Source organism: Pseudophryne corroboree, chromosome 1, assembly GCF_028390025.1.
Source record: "Pseudophryne corroboree isolate aPseCor3 chromosome 1, aPseCor3.hap2, whole genome shotgun sequence".
NCBI classification, from domain to species: domain Eukaryota; kingdom Metazoa; phylum Chordata; class Amphibia; order Anura; family Myobatrachidae; genus Pseudophryne; species Pseudophryne corroboree.
This window is the reverse complement of record NC_086444.1, coordinates 1151491604-1151513871: the sequence shown is the minus strand read 5'-3', so window position 1 is coordinate 1151513871 and position 22268 is coordinate 1151491604. Positions and strand designations below refer to the sequence as shown.

General features: G+C 46.3%; 1 protein-coding gene across 6 annotated transcripts in view; it reads right to left on the bottom strand.

The window, feature by feature from the left end:
* Positions 1-22268, bottom strand: part of POLN (DNA polymerase nu) — a 617268-nt gene that overhangs the window by 344922 nt on the left and 250078 nt on the right. For all 6 annotated transcript variants that reach the window (XM_063924721.1, XM_063924733.1, XM_063924728.1 and 3 more), the window contains 3 exons: positions 19955-20047; positions 14513-14569; positions 13352-13405 (listed from right to left, as the gene is read on the bottom strand). In XM_063924721.1, the coding sequence (XP_063780791.1) occupies positions 13352-13405; positions 14513-14569; positions 19955-20047 (204 nt within the window). The remainder of the gene's footprint in view (positions 1-13351; positions 13406-14512; positions 14570-19954; positions 20048-22268) is intronic.

The window sequence follows — 22268 nt, the reverse complement described above, 5'->3', positions numbered from 1 at the left end:
CTGTGTCTGCTGCTAATATAGACTGGATGATTGATAATGAGATGAAATCAATATATATATATATATATGTATGTATATATAATATCACTAGTACTGCAGCCGGACAGGTAGATAATATATTTATTAGGTAATGATGACTGATGACGGACCTGCTGGACACTGTCAGCTCAGCAGCACCGCAGACTGCTACAGTAAGCTACTATACTATAGTAGTATGTACAAAGAAGAAAGAAGAAAAAAAAACCACGGGTAGGTGGTATACAATTATGGATGGACTGCCGAGTGCCGACACAGAGGTAGCTACAGCCGTGGACTAACGTACTGTGTCTGCTGCTAATATAGACTGGATGATTGATAATGAGATGAAATCAATATATATATATGTATGTATATATAATATCACTAGTACTGCAGCCGGACAGGTAGATAATATATATATTAGGTAATGATGACTGATGACGGACCTGCTGGACACTGTCAGCTCAGCAGCACCGCAGACTGCTACAGTAAGCTACTATACTCTATAGTAGTATGTACAAAGAAGAAAGAAAAAAAAAAAACCACGGGTAGGTGGTATACAATTATGGATGGACTGCCGAGTGCCGACACAGAGGTAGCTACAGCCGTGGACTAACGTACTGTGTCTGCTGCTAATATAGAGTCTAGACTGGATGATAAATTATTGATAATGAGATGAAATCAATATAATATCACTAGTACTGCAGCCGGACAGGTACTATATATATTTATTATGTAATGACTGATGACGGACCTGCTGGACACTGTCAGGTCAGCACAGCACCGCAGACTGCTACAGTAAGCTACTATAGTAGTATGTATAAAGAAGAATGAAAAAAAAAAAAACCACGGGTAGGTGGTATACAATTATATATATATATATATATATATATATATATATATTATATACAATTATATATATATATATATATATATATATATATTAACTGGTGGTGATTGATTATTAAACTGGTGGTCACTTCAGGTCACGTTGCAACTTGCAACTAGTACTCCGAGGCCTAAGCAGACAATCACAAAATATATTATTATACTGGTGGTCAGTGTGGTCACAACAATGGCAGTGTGGCACTGACTCTGGCAGCAAAAGTGTGCACTGTACGTTATATGTACTCCTGAGTCCTGCTCTCAGACTCTAACTGCTCCCCACTGTCAGTGTCTCCCCCACAAGTCAGATAATACACTTACAGTCACACTATCTATTATCTAATCTAGTATAAAATATCACTTCAGCAGCAAGTAGTATAGTAGTATACAGTATAGTAGTACTCCTCCTAATAATGCTCCCCAAAATACTGTGTCTCTCTCTTCTCTAAACGGAGAGGACGCCAGCCACGTCCTCTCCCTATGACTCTCAATGCACGTGTGAAAATGGCGGCGACGCGCGGCTCCTTATATAGAATCCGAGTCTCGCGATAGAATCCGAGCCTCGCGAGAATCCGACAGCGTGATGATGACGTTCGGGCGCGCTCGGGTTAGCCGAGCAAGGCGGGAAGATCCGAGCCTGCTCGGACCCGTGTAAAAAACCTGAAGTTCGGGCGGGTTCGGATTCAGAGGAACCGAACCCGCTCATCTCTAGTGTGCACTGGCTCCTCCCCCTATGACCCTCCTCCAAGCCTCAGTTAGGATACTGTGCCCGGACGAGCGTACACAATAAGGAAGGATTTTGAATCCCGGGTAAGACTCATACCAGCCACACCAATCACACCGTACAACTCGTGATCTAAACCCAGTTAACAGCATGATAACAGAGGAGCCTCTAGAAAAGATGGCTCACTACAGCAATAACCCGATTTTTTGGTAACAATAACTATGTACAAGTATTGCAGACAATCCGCACTTGGGATGGGCGCCCAGCATCCACTACGGACTACGAGAAATAGAATTATCGGTAAGTAAATTCTTATTTTCTCTAACGTCCTAAGTGGATGCTGGGGACTCCGTAAGGACCATGGGGATTATACCAAAGCTCCCAAACGGGCGGGAGAGTGCGGATGACTCTGCAGCACCAAATGAGAGAACTCCAGGTCCTCGTCAGCCAGGGTATCAATTTTGTAGAATTTTACAAACGTATTTGCTCCTGACCAAGTAGCTGCTCGGCAAAGTTGTAAAGCCGAGACCCCTCTGGCAGCCGCCCAAGATGAGCCCATCTTCCTTGTGGAGTGGGCATTTACAGATTTTTGGCTGTGGCAGGCCTGCCACAGAATGTGCAAGCTGAATTGTACTACAAATCCAACGAGCAATAGTCTGCTTAGAAGCAGGAGCACCCAGCTTGTTGGGTGCATACAGGATAAACAGCGAGTCAGATTTTCTGACTCCAGCCGTCCTGGAAACCTATATTTTCAGGGCCCTGACAACGTCTAGCAACTTGGAGTCCTCCAAGTCCCTAGTAGCCGCAGGCACCACAATAGGTTGGTTCAGGTGAAACGCTGAAACCACCTTAGGGAGAAACTGAGGACGAGTCCTCAATTCCGCCCTGTCCCAATGGAAAATCAGATAAGGGCTTTTACAGGATAAAGCCGCCAATTCTGAGACGCGCCTGGCTGAAGCCAGGGCCAACAGCATGACCACTTTCCATGTGAGATATTTTAACTCCACAGATTTAAGTGGTTCAAACCAATGTGACTTTTGGAACCCAAAAACTACATTGAGATGCCAAGGTGCCACTGGAAGCACAAAAGGAGGCTGTATATGCAGTACCCCTTTTACAACGTCTGAACTTCAGGGACTGAAGCTAGTTCTTTTTGGAAGAAAATTGACAGGGCCGAAATTTGAACCTTAATGGACCCCAATTTCAGGCCCATAGACACTCCTGTTTGCAGGAAATGTAGGAATCGACCCAGTTGAATTTCCTCCGTCGGGCCTTACTGGCCTCGCACCACGCAACATATTTTCGCCAAATGCGGTGATAATGTTTTGCGGTTACATCCTTCCTGGCTTTGATCAGGATAGGGATGACTTCATCCGGAATGCCTTTTTTACTTCAGGATCCGGTGTTCAACCGCCATGCCGTCAAACGCAGCCACGGTAAGTCTTGGAACAGACAGGGTCCTTGCTGGAGCAGGTCCCTTCTTAGAGGTAGAGGCCACGGTTCCTCCGTGAGCATCTCTTGAAGTTCCGGTTACCAAGTCCTTCTTGGCCAATCCGGAGCCACGAATATAGTGCTTACTCCTCTCCATCTTATCAATCTCAGTACCTTGGATATGAGAGGCAGATGAGGGAACACATACACTGACTGGTACACCCACGGTGTTACCAGAGCGTCTACAGCTATTGCCTGAGGGTCCCTTGACCTGGCGCAATACCTGTCGAGTTTTTCCCAACGGTTTATAATCATGTGGAAGACTTCTGGGTGAAGTCCCCACTCTCCCGGGTGGAGGTCGTGTCTGCTGAGGAAATCTGCTTCCCAGTTGTCCACTCCCGGAATTGCTGACAGTGCTATCACATGATTTTCCGCCCAGCGAAGAATCCTTGCAGCTTCTGCCATTGCCCTCCTGCTTCTTGTGCCACCCTGTCTGTTTACGTGGGTGACTGCCGTGATGTTGTCCGACTGGATCAACACCGGCTGACCTTGAAGCAGAGGTCTTGCTAAGCTTAGAGCATTGTAAATGGCCCTTAGCTTCAGGATATTTATGTGAAGTGATGTCTCCAGGCTTGACCATAAGCCCTGGAAATTCCTTCCCTGTGTGACTGCTCCCCAGCCTCGCAGGCTGGCATCCGTGGTCACCAGGACCCAGTCCTGAATGCCGAATCTGCGGCCCTCTAGAAGATGAGCACTCTGCAACCAACACAGGAGGGACACCCTTGTTCTTGGTGACAGGGTTATCCGCTGATGCATCTGAAGATGCGACCCGGACCATTTGTCCAGCAGGTCCCACTGGAAAGTTCTTGCGTGGAATCTGCCGAATGGGATTGCTTCGTAGGAAGCCACCATTTTACCCAGAACCCTTGTGCATTGATGCACTGAGACTTGGCTCGGTTTTAGGAGGTTCCTGACTAGCTCGGATAAATCCCTGGCTTTCTCCTCCGGGAGAAACACCTTTTTCTGGACTGTGTCCAGGATCATCCCTAGGAACAGAAGACGAGTCGTCGGAACCAGCTGCGATTTTGGAATATTGAGAATCCAATCGTGCTGCCGCAACACTACCTGAGATAGTGCTACACCGACCTCCAACTGTTCCCTGGATCTTACCCTTATCAGGGAATCGTCCAAGTAAGGGATAACTAAAATTCCCTTCCTTCGAAGGAATATCATCATTTCGGCCATTACCTTAGTAAAGACCCGGGGTGCCGTGGACCATCCATATGGCAGCGTCTGAACTGATAGTGACAGTTCTGTACCATAAACCTGAGGTACCCTTGGTGAGAAGGGTAAATTTGGACATGAAGGTAAGCATCCTTGATGTCCCGAGACATCATGTAGTCCCCTTCTTCCAGGTTCGCAATCACTGCTGTGAGTGACTCAATCTTGAATTTGAACCTCTGTATGTAAGTGTTCAAAGATTTTAGATTTAGAATCGGTCTCACCGAGCCGTCCGGCTTCGGTACCACAACAGTGTGGAATAATACCCCGTTCCCTGTTGCAGGAGGGGTATCTTGATTATCACCTGCTGGGAATACAGCTTGTGAATGGCTTCCAAAACTGTCTCCGTGTCAGAAGGAGACATCGGTAAAGCCGACTTTAGGAAACGGCGAGGGGGAGACGTCTCGAATTCCAATTTGTACCCCTGAGATATCACCTGAAGGATCCAGGGGTCTACTTGCGAGTGAGCCCACTGCGTGCTGAAATTCATTGAGACAGGCCCCCCACCGTGCCTGATTCTGCTTGTAAAGCCCCAGGTCATACTGAGGGCTTGGCAGAGGCGGGAGAGGGTTTCTGATTCTGGGAACTGGCTGATTTCTGCAGCCTTTTTCCTCTCCCTCTGTCACGGGGCAGAAATGAGGAACCTTTTGCCCGCTTGTCCACGAAAAGACTGCGCCTGATAATACGGCGTCTTCTCATGTTGAGAGGCGACCTGGGGTACAAACGTGGATTTCCCAGCTGTTGCCGTGGCCACCAGGTCTGAAAGACCGACCCCAAATAACTCCTCCCCTTAATAAGGCAATACTTCCAAATGCCGTTTGAAATCCGCATCACCTGACCACTGTCGTGTCCATAACCCTCTACTGGTAGAAATGGACAACGCACTTAGACTTGATGCCAGTCGGCAAATATTCCGCTGTGCATCACGCATATATAGAAATGCATCTTTTAAATGCTCTATAGGCAAAAATATACTGTCCCTATCTAGGGTATCAATATTTTCAGTCAGGGAATCCGACCACGCCAACCCAGCACTGCACATCCAGGCTGAGGCGATTGCTGGTCGCAGTATAACACCAGTATGTGTGTAAATACATTTTAGGATACCCTCCTGCTTTCTATCAGCAGGATCCTTAAGGGCGGCCATCTCAGGAGAGGGTAGAGCCCTTACAAGCGTGTGAGCGCTTTATCCACCCTAGGGGGTGTTTCCCAACGCACCCTAACCTCTGGCGGGAAAGGATATAATGCCAATAACATTTTAGAAATTATCAGTTGTTATCGGGGGAAACCCACGCATCATCACACACCTCATTTAATTTCTCAGATTCAGGAAAATAAGAATTTACTTACCGATAATTCTATTTCTCGTAGTCCGTAGTGGATGCTGGGGACTCCGTCAGGACCATGGGGAATAGCGGCTCCGCAGGAGACAGGGCACAAAAATAAAGCTTTAGGATTAGGTGGTGTGTACTGGCTCCTCCCCCTATGACCCTCCTCCAAGCCTCAGTTAGGATACTGTGCCCGGACGAGCGTACACAATAAGGAAGGATATTGAACCCCGGGTAAGACTCATACCAGCCACACCAATCACACCGTATAACTTGTGATCTGAACCCAGTTAACAGTATGACAAACGTAGGAGCCTCTGAACAGACGGCTCACAACAAATAACAACCCGATTTTTTTGTAACAATAACTATGTACAAGTATTGCAGACAATCCGCACTTGGGATGGGCGCCCAGCATCCACTACGGACTACGAGAAATAGAATTATCGGTAAGTAAATTCTTATTTTCTCTAACGTCCTAAGTGGATGCTGGGGACTCCGTCAGGACCATGGGGATTATACCAAAGCTCCCAAACGGGCGGGAGAGTGCGGATGACTCTGCAGCACCGAATGAGAGAACTCAAGGTCCTCCTCAGCCAGGGTATCAAATTTGTAGAATTTTGCAAACGTGTTTGCCCCTGACCAAGTAGCAGCTCGGCAGAGTTGTAATGCCGAGACTCCCCGGGCAGCCGCCCAGGATGAGCCCACTTTCCTTGTGGAATGGGCCTTGACAGATTTAGGTTGTGGCAAGCCTGCCACAGAATGTGCAAGTTGAATTGTGCTACAAATCCAACGAGCAATCGTCTGCTTAGAAGCAGGAGCACCCATCTTGTTGGGTGCATACAATATAAGCAGTGAGTCAGACTTTCTGACTCCCGCCGTTCTTGAAATATATATTTTCAATGCCCGGACCACGTCCAACAACTTGGAATCCTCCAACTCGTTAGTAGCCGCAGGCACCACAATAGGCTGGTTCAGGTGAAACGCTGACACAACCTTAGGCAGAAAATGAGGACGCGTCCGCAGTTCTGCCCTGTCCGTATGGAAAATCAGATATGGGCTCTTATATGATAAAGCCGCCAATTCTGATACTCTCCTGGCTGAAGCCAGGGCCAGTAGCATGGTTACTTTCCATGTAAGATACTTCAGCTCCACCGATTTGAGCGGCTCAAACCAATGGGATTTGAGAAAATCCAAGACTACATTAAGATCCCACGGTGCCACTGGGGGCACAACCGGGGGCTGTATATGTAGTACTCCTTTTACAAAAGTCTGGAGTTCAGGAACTGAAGCCAATTCTTTCTGGAAGAAAATCGACAGGGCCGAAATTTGAACCTTAATGGACCCCAATTTGAGGCCCATAGACAATCCTGTTTGCAGGAAATGTAGGAATCGACCCAGTTGAAATTCCTCCGTGGGGGCCTTCCTGGCCTCACACCACGCAACATATTTTCTCCAAATGCGGTGATAATGTTGTGCAGTCACCTCCTTCCTGGCCTTTACCAGTGTAGGAATGACCTCTTCCGGAATGCCTTTTTCCTTTAGAATTCGGCGTTCAACCGCCATGCCGTCAAACGCAGCCGCGGTAAGTCTTGGAATAGACACGGTCCCTGCTGAAGCAGGTCCCGTCTTAGAGGTAGAGGCCACGGATCCTCCGTGAGCATCTCTTGAAGTTCCGGGTACCAAGTTCTTCTTGGCCAATCCGGAGCCACTAGTATCGTTCTTACTCCCTTTTGCCGTATAATTCTCAGTACTTTTGGTATGAGAGGCAGAGGAGGGAACACATACACTGACTGGAACACCCACGGTGTTACCAGAGCGTCCACAGCTATTGCCTGAGGATCTCTTGACCTGGCGCAATACCTGTCCAGTTTTTTGTTGAGGCGGGACGCCATCATATCCACCATTGGTTTTTCCCAACGGTTCACAATCATGTGGAAGACTTCTGGATGAAGTCCCCACTCTCCTGGGTGTAGATCGTGTCTGCTGAGGAAGTCTGCTTCCCAGTTGGCCACTCCCGGAATGAATACTGCTGACAGTGCTATCACATGATCTTCCGCCCAGCGAAGAATCCTTGCAGCTTCTGCCATTGCTGTCCTGCTTCTTGTGCCGCCCTGTCTGTTTACGTGGGCGACTGCCGTGATGTTGTCCGACTGGATCAACACCGGCTGACCCTGAAGCAGGGGTTTTGCCAGACTTAGAGCATTGTAAATCGCTCTTAGCTCCAGTATATTTATGTGAAGAGACATCTCCAGGCTTGACCATACTCCCTGGAAGTTTCTTCCTTGTGTGACCGCTCCCCAGCCTCTCAGACTGGCATCCGTGGTCACCAGGACCCAGTCCTGTATGCCGAATCTGCGGCCCTCTAACAGATGAGCACTCTGCAACCACCACAGAAGAGACACCCTTGTCCGTGGCGATAAGGTTATCCGCTGATGCATCTGCAGATGCGATCCGGACCATTTGTCCAGCAGATCCCACTGAAAAGTTCGTGCGTGGAATCTGCCGAATGGAATCGCTTCGTAAGAAGCCACCATCTTTCCCAGGACTCTTGTGCATTGATGCACAGACACTGTCCCTGGTTTTAGGAGGTTCCTGACAAGTTCGGATAACTCCCTGGCTTTCTCCTCCGGAAGAAACACCTTTTTCTGAACCGTGTCCAGAATCATTCCCAGGAACAGCAGACGTGTTGTCGGGGTCAACTGAGATTTTGGAAAATTCAGAATCCACCCGTGTTGTTGCAGCACTACTTGGGTTAGTGCTACTCCGTCCTCCAGCTGTTCTCTGGACCTTGCCCTTATCAGGAGATCGTCCAAGTAAGGGATAATTAATACGCCTCTTCTTCGCAGAAGAATCATCATTTCGGCCATTACCTTGGTAAAGACCCGAGGTGCCGTGGACAATCCAAACGGCAGCGTCTGAAACTGATAATGACAGTTTTGCACCACGAACCTGAGGTACCCTTGATGTGAAGGGCAAATTGGGACATGCAGGTAAGCATCCTTTATGTCCAGGGACACCATAAAGTCCCCTTCTTCCAGATTCGCTATCACTGCTCTGAGTGACTCCATCTTGAACTTGAATTTTTGTATGTACAGGTTCAAAGATTTCAGATTTAGAATAGGTCTTACCGAGCCGTCCGGCTTCGGTACCACAAATAGCGTGGAGTAATACCCCTTTCCCTGTTGTAGGAGGGGTACCTTGACTATCACCTGCTGAGAAAACAGCTTGTGAATGGCTTCCAATACCGTCGCCCTGTCTGAGGGAGACGTTGGCAAAGCAGACTTTAGGAACCGGCGAGGGGGAGACTTCTCGAATTCCAACCTGTAACCCTGAGATACTACCTGCAGAATCCAGGGGTCCACCTGTGAGCAAGCCCACTGTGCGCTGAAATTCTTGAGTCGACCCCCCACCGTTCCTGAGTCCGCTTGTAAGGCCCCAGCGTCATGCTGAGGGCTTTGCAGAACCCTGGGAGGGCTTCTGTTCCTGGGCAGGGGCTGCTTGCTGCCCTCTCTTACCCCTTCCTCTGCCCCGAGGCAGATATGACTGTCCTTTTGTCCGCTTGTTCTTATAGGAACGAAAGGACTGCGGCTGAAAAGACGGTGTCTTTTTCTGTTGGGAGGGGGTCTGAGGTAAAAAAGTGGATTTTCCGGCAGTTGCCGTGGCCACCAGATCCGATAGACCGACGCCAAATAATTCCTCCCCTTTATACGGCAATACTTCCATATGTCGTTTGGAATCCGCATCACCTGACCACTGTCGCGTCCATAAACTCCTTCTGGCAGATATGGACATCGCATTTACTCTCGATGCCAGAGTGCAAATATCTCTCTGCGCATCTCGCATATAAAGGAAAGCATCCTTTAATTGCTCTATAGTCAATAAAATACTGTCCCTATCCAGGGTATCAATATTTTCAGTCAGGGAATCCAACCAGACGACCCCAGCACTGCACATCCAGGCTGAGGCGATGGCCGGTCGCAGTATAACACCAGTATGTGTGTATATACTTTTTAGGGTAGTTTCCAGTCTCCTATCCGCTGGATCCTTGAGGGCGGCCGTATCAGGAGACGGTAACGCCACTTGTTTTGATAAGCGTGTGAGCGCCTTATCCACCCTAGGGGGTGTTTCCCAGCGCGCCCTAACCTCTGGCGGGAAAGGGTATAATGCTAATAACTTTTTTGAAATTAGCATTTTTCTATCTGGGTTAACCCACGCTTCATCACATACATCATTTAATTCCTCTGATTCAGGAAAAACTACAGGTAGTTTTTTCACCCCCCACATAATACCCCTTTTTGTGGTACTTGCAGTATCAGAGATATGCAAAGCCTCCTTCATTGCCGTGATCATATAACGTGTGGCCCTACTTGAAAATACGTTTGTTTCATCACCGTCGACACTAGATTCAGTGTCTGTGTCTGGGTCTGTGTCGACCGACTGAGGTAAAGGGCGCTTTACAGCCCCTGACGGTGTCTGAGACGCCTGGGCAGGTACTAACTGGTTTGCCGGCCGTCTCATGTCGTCAACTGATTTTTGTAATGTGCTGACATTATCACGTAATTCCATAAACAAAGCCATCCATTCCGGTGTCGACTCCCTGGGGGGTGACATCACCATTATCGGCAATTGCTCTGCCTCCACGCCAACATCGTCCTCATACATGTCGACACACACGTACCGACACACAGCAGACACACAGGGAATGCTCTTATCGAAGACAGGACCCCACTAGCCCTTTGGGGAGACAGAGGGAGAGTTTGCCAGCACACACCCAAGCGCTATAATATATATGGGAACAACCTTATATAAGCGTTGTTCCTTATAGCAGCTTAAATATATCCAATATATCGCCAAAAAATGCCCCCCCTCTCTGTTTTACCCTGTTTCTGTAGTGCAGTGCAGGGGAGAGTCCTGGGAGCCTTCCTCACAGCGGAGCTGAGCAGGAAAATGGCGCTGTGTGCTGAGGAGAATAAGCCCCGCCCCCTATTTCGGCGGGCTTTCCTCCCGTAGATTTAGATAACTGGCATGGGTTAAATACATACATATAGCCTTAATGGCTATATGTGATGTATTCTTTTGCCTTAAGGTATTAAAATATTGCTGCCCAGGGCGCCCCCAGCAGCGCCCTGCACCCTCCGTGACCGCTTGGTGTGAAGTGTGTGACAACAATGGCGCACAGCTGCAGTGCTGTGCGCTACCTTCATGAAGACTGAAGAGCCTTCTGCCGCCTGTTTCCGGACCTTCAATCTTCAGCATCTGTAAGGGGGGTCGGCGGCGCGGCTCCGGGACGAACCCCAGGGTGAGACCTGTGTTCCGACTCCCTCTGGAGCTAATGGTGTCCAGTAGCCTAAGAATCCAATCCATCCTGCACGCAGGTGAGTTGAAATTCTCTCCCCTAAGTCCCTCGATGCAGTGAGCCTGTTGCCAGCTGGACTCACTGAAAATAAAAAACCTAAAAAACTTTTTCTAAGCAGCTCTTTAAGAGAGCCACCTAGATTGCACCCTGCTCGGACGGGCACAAAAACCTAACTGAGGCTTGGAGGAGGGTCATAGGGGGAGGAGCCAGTACACACCACCTAATCCTAAAGCTTTATTTTTGTGCCCTGTCTCCTGCGGAGCCGCTATTCCCCATGGTCCTGACGGAGTCCCCAGCATCCACTTAGGACGTTAGAGAAAACTACAGGTAGTTTTTCCTCACCGAACATAATACCCCTTTTTGGTGGTACTCGTATTATCAGAAATGTGTAAAACATTTTTCATTGCCTCCATCATGTAACGTGTGGCCCTACTGGAAGTCACATTTGTCTCTTCACCGTCGACACTGGAGTCAGTATCCGTGTCGGCGTCTATATCTGCCATCTGAGGTAACGGGCGCTTTAGAGCCCCTGACGGCCTATGAGACGTCTGGACAGGCACAAGCTGAGTAGCCGGCTGTCTCATGTCAACCACTGTCTTTTATACAGAGCTGACACTGTCACGTAATTCCTTCCAACAGTTCATCCACTCAGGTGTCGACCCCCTAGGGGGTGACATCACTATTACAGGCAATCTGCTCCGTCTCCACATCATTTTTCTCCTCATACATGTCGACACAAACGTACCGACATACAGCACACACACAGGGAATGCTCTGATAGAGGACATGACCCCACTAGCCCTTTGGGGAGACAGAGGGAGAGTTTGCCAGCACACACCAGAGCGCTATATATATACAGGGATAACCTTATATAAGTGTTTTTCCCCTTATAGCTGCTGTATCTTTAATACTGCGCGTAATTAGTGCCCCCCCTCTCTTTTTTAACCCTTTCTGTAGTGTAGTGACTGCAGGGGAGAGCCAGGGAGCTTCCCTCCAACGGAGCTGTGAGGGAAAATGGCGCCAGTGTGCTGAGGAGATAGGCTCCGCCCCCTTATCGGCGGCCTTATCTCCCGTTTTTCTATGTATTCTGGCAGGGGTTAAATGCATCCATATAGCCCAGGAGCTATATGTGATGCATTTTTTTGCCATCCAAGGTGTTTTTATTGCGTCTCAGGGCGCCCCCCCCCCAGCGCCCTGCACCCTCAGTGACCGGAGTGTGAAGTGTGCTGAGAGCAATGGCGCACAGCTGCAGTGCTGTGCGCTACCTTGTTGAAGACAGGACGTCTTCTGCCGCCGATTTTCCGGACCTCTTCTGTCTTCTGGCTCTGTAAGGGGGCCGGCGGCGCGGCTCTGGGACCCATCCATGGCTGGGCCTGTAATCGTCCCTCTGGAGCTAATGTCCAGTAGCCTAAGAAGCCCAATCCACTCTGCACGCAGGTGAGTTCGCTTCTTCTCCCCTTAGTCCCTCGATGCAGTGAGCCTGTTGCCAGCAGGTCTCACTGAAAATAAAAAACCTAAAACTAAACTTTTCACTAAGCAGCTCAGGAGAGCCACCTAGTGTGCACCCTTCTCGTTCGGGCACAAAAATCTAACTGAGGCTTGGAGGAGGGTCATAGGGGGAGGAGCCAGTGCACACCAGGTAGTTCTAAAGCTTTACTTTTGTGCCCAGTCTCCTGCGGAGCCGCTATTCCCAGTCTCCTGCGGAGCCGCTATTCCCCATGGTCCTTACGGAGTCCCCAGCATCCACTTAGGACGTTAGAGAAAACACCCTATCCCCGTGTTTGTAAGTATTAAATACTGTTTTCTAAACTGTTAACTATTTAGTTACATAAATAAATAGTATATATATAAAAAGTGCTATATTTCTTTTTAGTGTATAAAAGCGGGCAAAAGGCCACTCTTAAGGACCATACGCACTAGCGGATTTTGAGCTCAAAGTAGGTCACATTTGGCGTTTTGAGCTACTTTGAGCTCAAACTCGGCCAGTGTGTATGGCCAGACGATGAGCGGTGATGCGCACCTCCGCATCATCGCTGGCCGCCGCCGCCATCCGTCGGGCTGTCTGAACAGCCGAGTGAAGCACTTTCCACAGTCTCCTACTGTGGTAAGTGCTTAACCCCCCCCCCTTCTCCGTCAACATAGCTGGGCAGGGGGGAAAATAGCTCAGTGTGTAAGCACTGAGCTATTTTCCTGCCAGCGATGTTCACGATCATCGCCGTGCGTACATACTGGGCAAAAACACCCAGTGTGTATGCACCTTTAGATTTACTGAATCCATGAAATCCACAATAATTCACAGTAATGCATTCAATTATCCTCGTCTACCTTGGAGATATATGATGAAAGTCCATCGACAAATGTTGATTTTATTTTTTGTACCTAAGGTAGAAATCATTAATACTTTAATATTAATGTGAAAAACAGCACTGAAGACAAAATATTTCAATCAGTACAAATAAAAGCATAAACATACACAACTAATGCCATTATTATTATTATTATTATTATTATCATCATCATCCTTTATTTATATGGCACCTCAAGGGTTCCGCAGCGCCCAATTACAGAGTACATTAACAAATAATCAAAACAGGAAAACAGCAACTTACAGTTGAAGACAATATAGGACAAGTACAGGGTAAATAAACATAGGTTTATCAGTAGACGACACTGAGATAAGTAACAGGTGGCAGAAGACTGCTGGATTTGGTGCAGTTGAAGATTATTAAAGTAAGAAAAAGGATAAGTACATGAGGGAAGAGGGCCCTGCTCGTGAGAGCTTACATTCTAAAGGGGAGGGGTAGACAGATGGGGGTGACACAGATGGGGTACATAGAGAGCGTGGAACGGAGGGTTAGGATGAGATTTGGCTGGGTTTGGTGAAGAAGTGGGTCTTGAGAGCCCGTTTGAAGTTTTGTAGAGAGGTGGAGAGTCTGAGGGAGAGAGGTAGGGAATTCCAGAGAAATGGAGCAGCACGTGAAAAATCTTGGAGGTAGGAGTGGGAGGAAGTAATCAGAAGGCAGGAGAGTCGGCGTGCATTAGTAGAGCGAAGAGGACGGGCGGGAGTGTAAAGGGAGATAAGGTCAGAGATGTAGATGGGAGAGGAGTGGGTGAGGGCTTTGTAAGTGAGTGTGAGAAGCTTGAAATGGATTCTGAAAGGGAAGGGAAGCCAGTGAAGGTCTTGTAAGGGAGGTGAGGTGGACGTAGTGCGTTTGGTGAGGAAAATGAGCCGGGCAGCAGCATTGAGGATAGATTGGAGTGGAGAGAGGTAATTATCAGGGAGCCTAGTCAGGAGGAGATTACCGTAGTCCAGTCTGGAGATGACCAGTGAGTGTCCTGGGTGAGAAAGGATCTGATCCTGGAAATATTCGCAGCAGTGCAAAAATCGCTTTCTAGCGATCAGGTCTGAATTACCCCCTTTGTGCATGCACCGTACCCATACTAAACGAAGAATAATTCTATTCCAAAAGGCCATTTCAAACTTACTTGTCTGAACTGTAAAATAATTCTGGGCAGTGGATGCAGATCTTCAAGTTGATGCAACTAAAAAAATACATGGACACATTTACTTAAAATTTGTGGAAATGGAAGATAATGTGCTATAAAAATGGTGGACAGAAAAATGGCCATATATCAAGTCCATGTATAGTAAATGCAAAATACTGTGGCACTGCCTATATGAGAATAACACTCCAGTAATATCTGTAATTCATCAGGCTAGTTTATCCATAGTCATGTCTATTCATCATGTTCATATTAAAAATTGTTTCTCTTTTGGCACCTTTTGCTATGATACACACAGATCGTCATTACCGTTCTACCACCCTCAGCTAGAATGTGTTCTACCAGTACAATGACCATGAAGTTGCTGATCTTCCAGAAGTACAGCTAGATATCAAATAAAGGGGGACATGTGCTAAGCAGTGATAAAAGTGGAGAAGTGAGCCAGTGGAGAAGCTGCCTATGGCAGCCAATCAGCTGCTCTGTATACTTTTATAGTATGCAAATTATAAATGTTATGTCAGTGCTGATTGGTTGCCATGGGCAACTTCTCCACTGGCTCACTTCTCCACTATTATCACTGCTTAGTACATGTCCCCCAAAATGTGAAAAGATGCTGAATTAGTAACTGCTGGTGACAGCTTGAGGAGCAGATATATAAATAAACAGTACGGATGGTGTAATGGTTAGCATTACTGCCTCACAGCACTGAGGTCATGGGTTCAATTCCCACCATGGCCCTAACTGTGTGGAGTTTGTATATTCTCCCCGTACTTGCGTGGGTTTCCTCCGGGTACTCCGGTTTCCTCCCACAATCCAAAAATATACAGGTAGGTTAATTGGAACCCAACAAAATTAACCCTAACCTGTGTGTGTGTGTGTACATGTGGTAGGGAATATAGAGTGTAAGCTCCACTGGGGCAGGGACTGATGTGAATGGCCAAATATTCTCTGTAAAGCGCTGCGGAATATGTGTGCGCTATATAAATAACTGGTAGTAATAATAATAATAATAATAATAAACGTCATCTGCTATTATGTATGGTTGAGCAAACAGCTAAACAAAGTCTTCTGTGGAGATGCCATTTAAAATAGCTCTAGAGCCAAAAATGTCTTTACATCTGATTTTGGGGAATGTTAGGAATTTGTTCTGACAGCAGGAAAAGTTGAGATTTATGTCCAACTTCATGATTATCACATTGAGCACTCGAGACCCCAGGTACCTCATTACAGCTTAATTTCAAGTACCACTGGTACCAGTCCAGTGAATTGCACCACTGGTACTAGCCCGGAGACCAGTTCCAGTATCAATGGTCCCAGTCGTGTCCAACATAACCAGTACCAACCAGGTTTTCAGTACCAATGGTTCTGACCCAGTGTCCAGCACTACCGAATCCATCCGGTCCAGCACTACCAGTTCCAGTCCAGTGTCCAGCACCACCGATTCCAGTCCGGTGTCCAGTTCTAGTTCCACCAGTTCCAGCTCAGTATTCAGCCCTAATAGCACTGGTCACAGCCCAGTGTCCATTCCCTCTGGTTCCAGCCTGGTGTTCAGTCCTTGTACCTCTGCTCCCTGCCCAGTGTCCAGTCCCACATGTTCCAGTCCAGTGTGCAGGCCTAGTACCACCGGTCCCCGTCGGTAGCAGTCTGCCCGCTGTTCAACATTCCAGATTTCAAAGCCACCAGTTTGAATCTGGTGTCCAGTACTTTTGGTCCTTGCACAGAACCCAATTGTGCTGTTTACAGTCCAATACTTAGTACCGTAGACTCTGTTAATACCAAGTCTCACATATATCCAAGTCTTGTAGTCAAGTCTCCCCAGTCCTAACCAGTTCCTACCTTGAGCCTCACTAGCATTGGCCAGATCAGCCGTTAAAAGCTCCGCAGTCCACCAGTATTCATAGACACCTATACTTCCAGTTCCTCCTAGAATATCCCACAACATCTCGTGAGATCCAGTCCATGTACATAAATGTCATTAAACCACCAAGCTTCTTGAACACAGCCTCTCCTCCTACTCCAACTGTAGACACCAGTCCAGGAACGCAAACTAGTCCAGGCCTGATAATGATACTCTGCTTGTGAAGGGTGGGCTTCGTGCATCTAACAGTAGTGCATGCAGCATTGCTGGCATGACTGAAAGAGAATGGAAGCAGTTGCACAGAGGTCTAGTAAGATTAAAGAGATAGTCATACACCTTATATGGTAACCACACAAACACTAGCTGCATTAACACAATCAGGGCACTTCTGCATAGTTATCACATATGCATGGTACTGCCATATAGCAATTTTAACCATGTGGTCCCACCTACAACATGAGATCATTTTGAATATATATAAGTTCCCAATCCACTTCTTCTTGAAGTAGAGATTATAGGTATAGTAGGAGATATTTCAGCTATGTTTTTGTTTTGGCGTGAAGTTATAAGTCTGCCCCACACAGATCAATAGGATGCTAATGCCACTCAGGAGAGGAGGTTTGTTGTAATTCATTAGAATATATATCTCTGAGGACATCCTCTGACCAGGAAATCCAATGAACCGAACTGGTATTCATAAACAAGGCCTATTGGGGGGTCATTCCGAGTTGATCACTAGCTGCCGTTGTTCGCAGCGCAGCGATCAGGCTGCACCGCAATGCGCAGGCGCGTCATACAGGTGCAATGAGCATCGTGGATTTGCACAGAGTCTAACGAACGCAGGAAGATTGACATGAAGTGGCCGTTTCTGGGTGGAAACTGACCGCTTTCAGGGAGTGCTTGGAAAAACGCAGGCGTGGCAGTAAAAACGCAGGCGCGGCTGGGCATTCGCTGAGCGGGTGTGTGACGTCAAAAGCCGCCCTCCGTCGTTAGAATCAACGCACACGAAGAGTAACTACAGGGCTGGTCTTGTTTTGCACAAAAAGATTTTGCAGGCGCTCTGCTGCACAAGCGTTCGCACTTCTGCAAAGTAAAAATACACTCCCCAGTGGGCGGCGGCATAGCGTTTGCACGGTTGCTAAAAACTGCTAGCGAGCGATCAACTCAGAATGACTCCCAATGTCTGCTGTGAAGCTGGCACTAAAACTGTCACGATTATGCTGGAATAAACAGACAGCAGTCTACCAAAAAGGTGTCCTCAGACAAGCAGACAGAACAAAGACAAAACCATATGTTACACAGTAGCTATTTTGGGTGTAAAATTAATATTCCTATAACAGCTTGCAGATTCCAAAATCATATACAAATATAAGAAGTCTATACGCAGGTTAGGTGTGATTCAGAAATAACTAGGACTTATGGTTTTGGAGAAATTAGGTATCTAATCAATTCCATATCACACTACAGTCATCTTTGAATATTACACTGTAGCTTAAAGAATGGAGATTGATGTGTACATACCGGCTATCACACCGGGGGAAGTTACTGTATGTGCAGTTACATATACTTAAGTTAAAATTAAGTAGGCAGTCATAGTATGTTTCCTAATTCAATTAAATGGTTAACAAGTATGCAGAGACTTGATTAGGAACTCACTAGAGAGGGGACACAGGGGATAAAAGGTATGAGAGTTTTTTGTTCTGGGTCAGACTGGGGGATCAATTTCTAAGTTGAAGCCTGTACCTGGATTTCCAGAAAGAGTAGGCTCCATGTTATTCTGTAAAGTCCTTCTTTTTATTTGATATTGCAAAGCCTGTTTCTTAATGTAACCTGTAATTTAGCGTTCTTTATTAGTCTATTCTATATATGCTCCAGAGCCCTGCCTTTGAGATAGCTATTAGATCACTAAGCTTATTCTATATCTATTATTTGTTGTTAGAAACATGTGAAGACCAGCTAACTGTGTGTCGCCTAGCCTGCATAACTGAGGTAGAGTGTACACTATGGGAGTCATTCCGAGTTGATCGCACACTGCAGATTTTCGCAGCGCAGTGATCAGGTTACTACTGCGCATGCGGATGCACCGCAATGCGCACGCACGTCGTACGGATACAAACAGCATCGTTGCTGTGCAAGGCTTCTAGCGACGAATCCAAAATAGCTAGCGAGCGATCAACTCGGAATGAGGGCCTATAACTGTCATCGATTACTAGAAGAAGGGGAAGACCAGCTAACTACATGGTTATCTGTGTCGCCAAGCCTGTGTAATTGTGATGTAGTGTTTTGGACCTGTAGACAATTTTAATTACCATATGTGGTGGCAGAAGAGAGGTGTATAGTATAACAGGCAGAGAGATAGAATATTCATTGTGAGTATTAGCTCATCCCTCACTGAATCAGGACTTGCTGATCTCTGCAATTGCAGTCCTAATACTAGTGTGATACAGTCTAGATCAGTGATGGGGAACCTTGGCACTCTAGCTGTTGTTGAACTACACATCCCAGTATGCCCTGCTACAGTTTTAGCACGGCCAAATAGCAAAACTGTAGCAGGGCATGCTGGGATGTGTAGTTCAACAACAGCTGGAGTGCCAAGGTTCCACATCACTATTCTAGATGATTCAAATCATTGCTTCTGGCCATAGTAAGAATGCAAACATCAGGGATAAATCCTGGGGTCCCTGACTGCTTGCCATTCTATGGATATTATTTCCATGGTAACTTACCAAGGCAGGAGAATTTAGAAATCTCATCCAGTTGCTAGACCCATGGACATGTAAAGGAAATTCTAGAAAGTGAGAGCAACTAAAAAGATTGCCCATATAATCCAAGGACATACAGACACGGTTTATGACTACATTGGCCCTGGTATGAGTATTTCTGCTCTTATAGAGGAGGGTGCATTAAGAAAATGACACAGCATACAGATGTATCCTCATACACCTTAATACTCCATTCAACAAGAGACAACTGGCGCAAGTGAGCTGCGCTGAGCATTGTAGCATCTTTTTGCCCAAATGTGCATCTTAGTTGGCTTCACCAACTCGAGTGTACTGATTGATTTTGTAAGTGACACTTGTATATCTTTGTGCGATTGGGTCTGAACCTGTATACGAAGCACAATGGAACTTGGCGTGAAAACAAGCCACAGCCGCTGCATACAGATTCAGATTCAGTTGCACACAGATATACAGTGCAAGTGTTGTATATCAAATTAATCAGTGCAGTCTCATGAAGCAGTTTTGTCACAAATTGTGACTAAGATGCACATTCAGGCAAAAAAGCTGGGTCACATGGGACCTGACATGCCAAGAAGGGATAATTCAATCAATACAACTTTATTGTCATCAACAATTCACATACATGAACAGTCAATTATTCACATGTGCAATCAGAAAAGTCATAAATAGCACAACTGCAGCAATAGTGTATGAGGACATGTCTGTATGGTGCCACTTACTGTAATAGAGGACAGTAACACCATAATCTTACATATTGTATGTAAATGCTTACAGAAAGTTATGCAACACATACTGTATACAGTACAGTAATAGAGTTATCTTTACCGTGGGCTCAGCTGTTGATGGTAAATGGCACGAGCTTGTCCGAGGAAGCTTGCTTTTACACCGCAGGTGTAAGTTCAACTTTTCAAAAAGCACCTAAACAATACACACAGGAATTGAAGAACCAAATTATTATTAATTTATTTATTAAAATTATTAAAAGTTTCTTATATAGAACAGCATATTCCATTGTTCTTTACCAACATGGTTTTACCCAGACTCTTATAGTCCTATTTCCCTACTGGAAATTAAGATTTTGCCCAAGATGTTGACTACTTGTCTTAATTTGGTGATTGGTACTAGAACACACGCTGATTAAACTGGCTATAAGCCTATAACCCAGATCCTTCGGTGTCTCTTGTCACCTGAAATGTTGTACACGGATGTGCCCAGACCAGTGGTGTTGTCTCTTGACGCAGTCAAAGCCTTCTGTTGAATTGAGGTACCTCTGGGAAATCCTGGATGTTTGGTTTGGGTCTTTGCTTTCTTGCTTGGGTCCATCTCTTTTATTCCTCTGCTCTTCCTGCCTTTTATAGATATCTGCAGCTACGCCATGCTGTACAATACATGTTTGGAACTGGCCCTCTTCTGGTCTCCACTTCCCTTCTTAAGACCACACTCCATAGGTTGCCACAAAGAAAGATGATTTCTTATCTTTATTGTGACCTTAATGCCCTTGTGCCTCTTAGCAATAAATAGGGAGTCAACATAGAACCTACCATACCACTGTTATTCTTACTAAGAAAGGTGCTAGTACTTCTACCAATTGTCCTAAATGCAAGGCTCTGCAGCTTAACTTTTGGCATTTGCTTTGGGACTGTCCTAGGGTTCATGAAGTTTGGCTACAGGTTTGGTCTCATACCAGATCTACTGTCCCAGCATTGCCGCCTGCTCATGGCAGTCTCTGCTTATTTGGGTTAGATATTCCAGAGTTTTATTTTAACCCCACTAACTATAGACGAGTCCTGGACCTGCCCATATTTGCTAAGGTTATTATTGCCTAATCCTTGTGCGCCATGGATTCCCTGGTATTTATAAGGGGCAGGCAATTGTTAATGACACCATAGATCATTTGCATTATGTCTATACCAGCAGGAATACTCTTCAAAATGCCATAAACTGAGACAGGTGAATCTCCACTGGGTTTTAGGAGGATTGCTCATAGGACTTCCCAACAGTGGCATTTTCCTTTTTCGTTGTTTGTTTTTGTGTCCACACACTCTGAGGCCCTCATTCCGAGTTGATCGGTCGCAAGGCGAATTTAGCAGAGTTACACACGCTAAGCCGCCGCCTACTGGGAGTGTATCTTAGCATCTTAAAATTGCGACCGATGTATTCGCAATATTGCGCTCACAAACTACTTAGCAGTTTTAGAGTAGCTCCAGACTTACTCTGCCTGTGCGATCAGTTCAGTGCTTGTCGTTCCTGGTTTGACGTCACAAACACACCCAGCGTTCGCCCAACCACTCCCCCGTTTCTCCGGCCACTCCTGCGTTTTTTCCGGAAACGGTAGCGTTTTCAGCCACACTCCCATAAAACGGCCTGTTTCCGCCCAGTAACACCCATTTCCTGTCAATCACATTACGATCGCCGGAGCGATGAAAAAGCCGTGAGTAAAAATACTATCTTCATAGCAAAGATACTTGGCGCAGTCGCAGTGCGAATATTGCGCATGCGCACTAAGCGGAATTTCACTGCGATGCGATGAAAAATACCGAGCGAACGACTCGGAATGAGGGCCCGAGTTTCTAGTTACCATTTGTTTTATTAGCTTTTATATGCCCTATGGGCCTTATTCAGATTTGTTATCCAACCAAAAAAGCAAGCAACTGAGCAAAGCCATGTGGCACTGCAGGTTCAGCAGATGTAACATGTGCAGAGAGATTTAGATTTGGGTGGGGTGTGTTCCAACTGAAATCTAAATTGTAGTGTAAAAATTTAGCAGCCAGTATTTACCCTGCACAAAAACAATATAACCCACCCAAATCTAAATCTCTCTGCACATGTTACATCTAAACCACCTGCAGTGTAACATGGTTTTGCTCAGTTGCTTTTTGGGGGGGTTGCTAACAAACCTGAATAACCTACTATGTTCATATTTGCTGTATTCAGTGTACTGCTAGGGCCCGCACATTTCTTCTATGTAAGCACATAACACATGTAGTATTTAGTCTTTTTCTGTTTATCAGTTTTTTATGTTTCCTGGAAAAAAAAAACAATAAAAATAACTTAATTAAAAAAAAAAAGTCAAATAACTTTGTAGTGATAAAAACAACTCTCACCGTGATATATGAAAGATTGATATACTGTTGCTCTA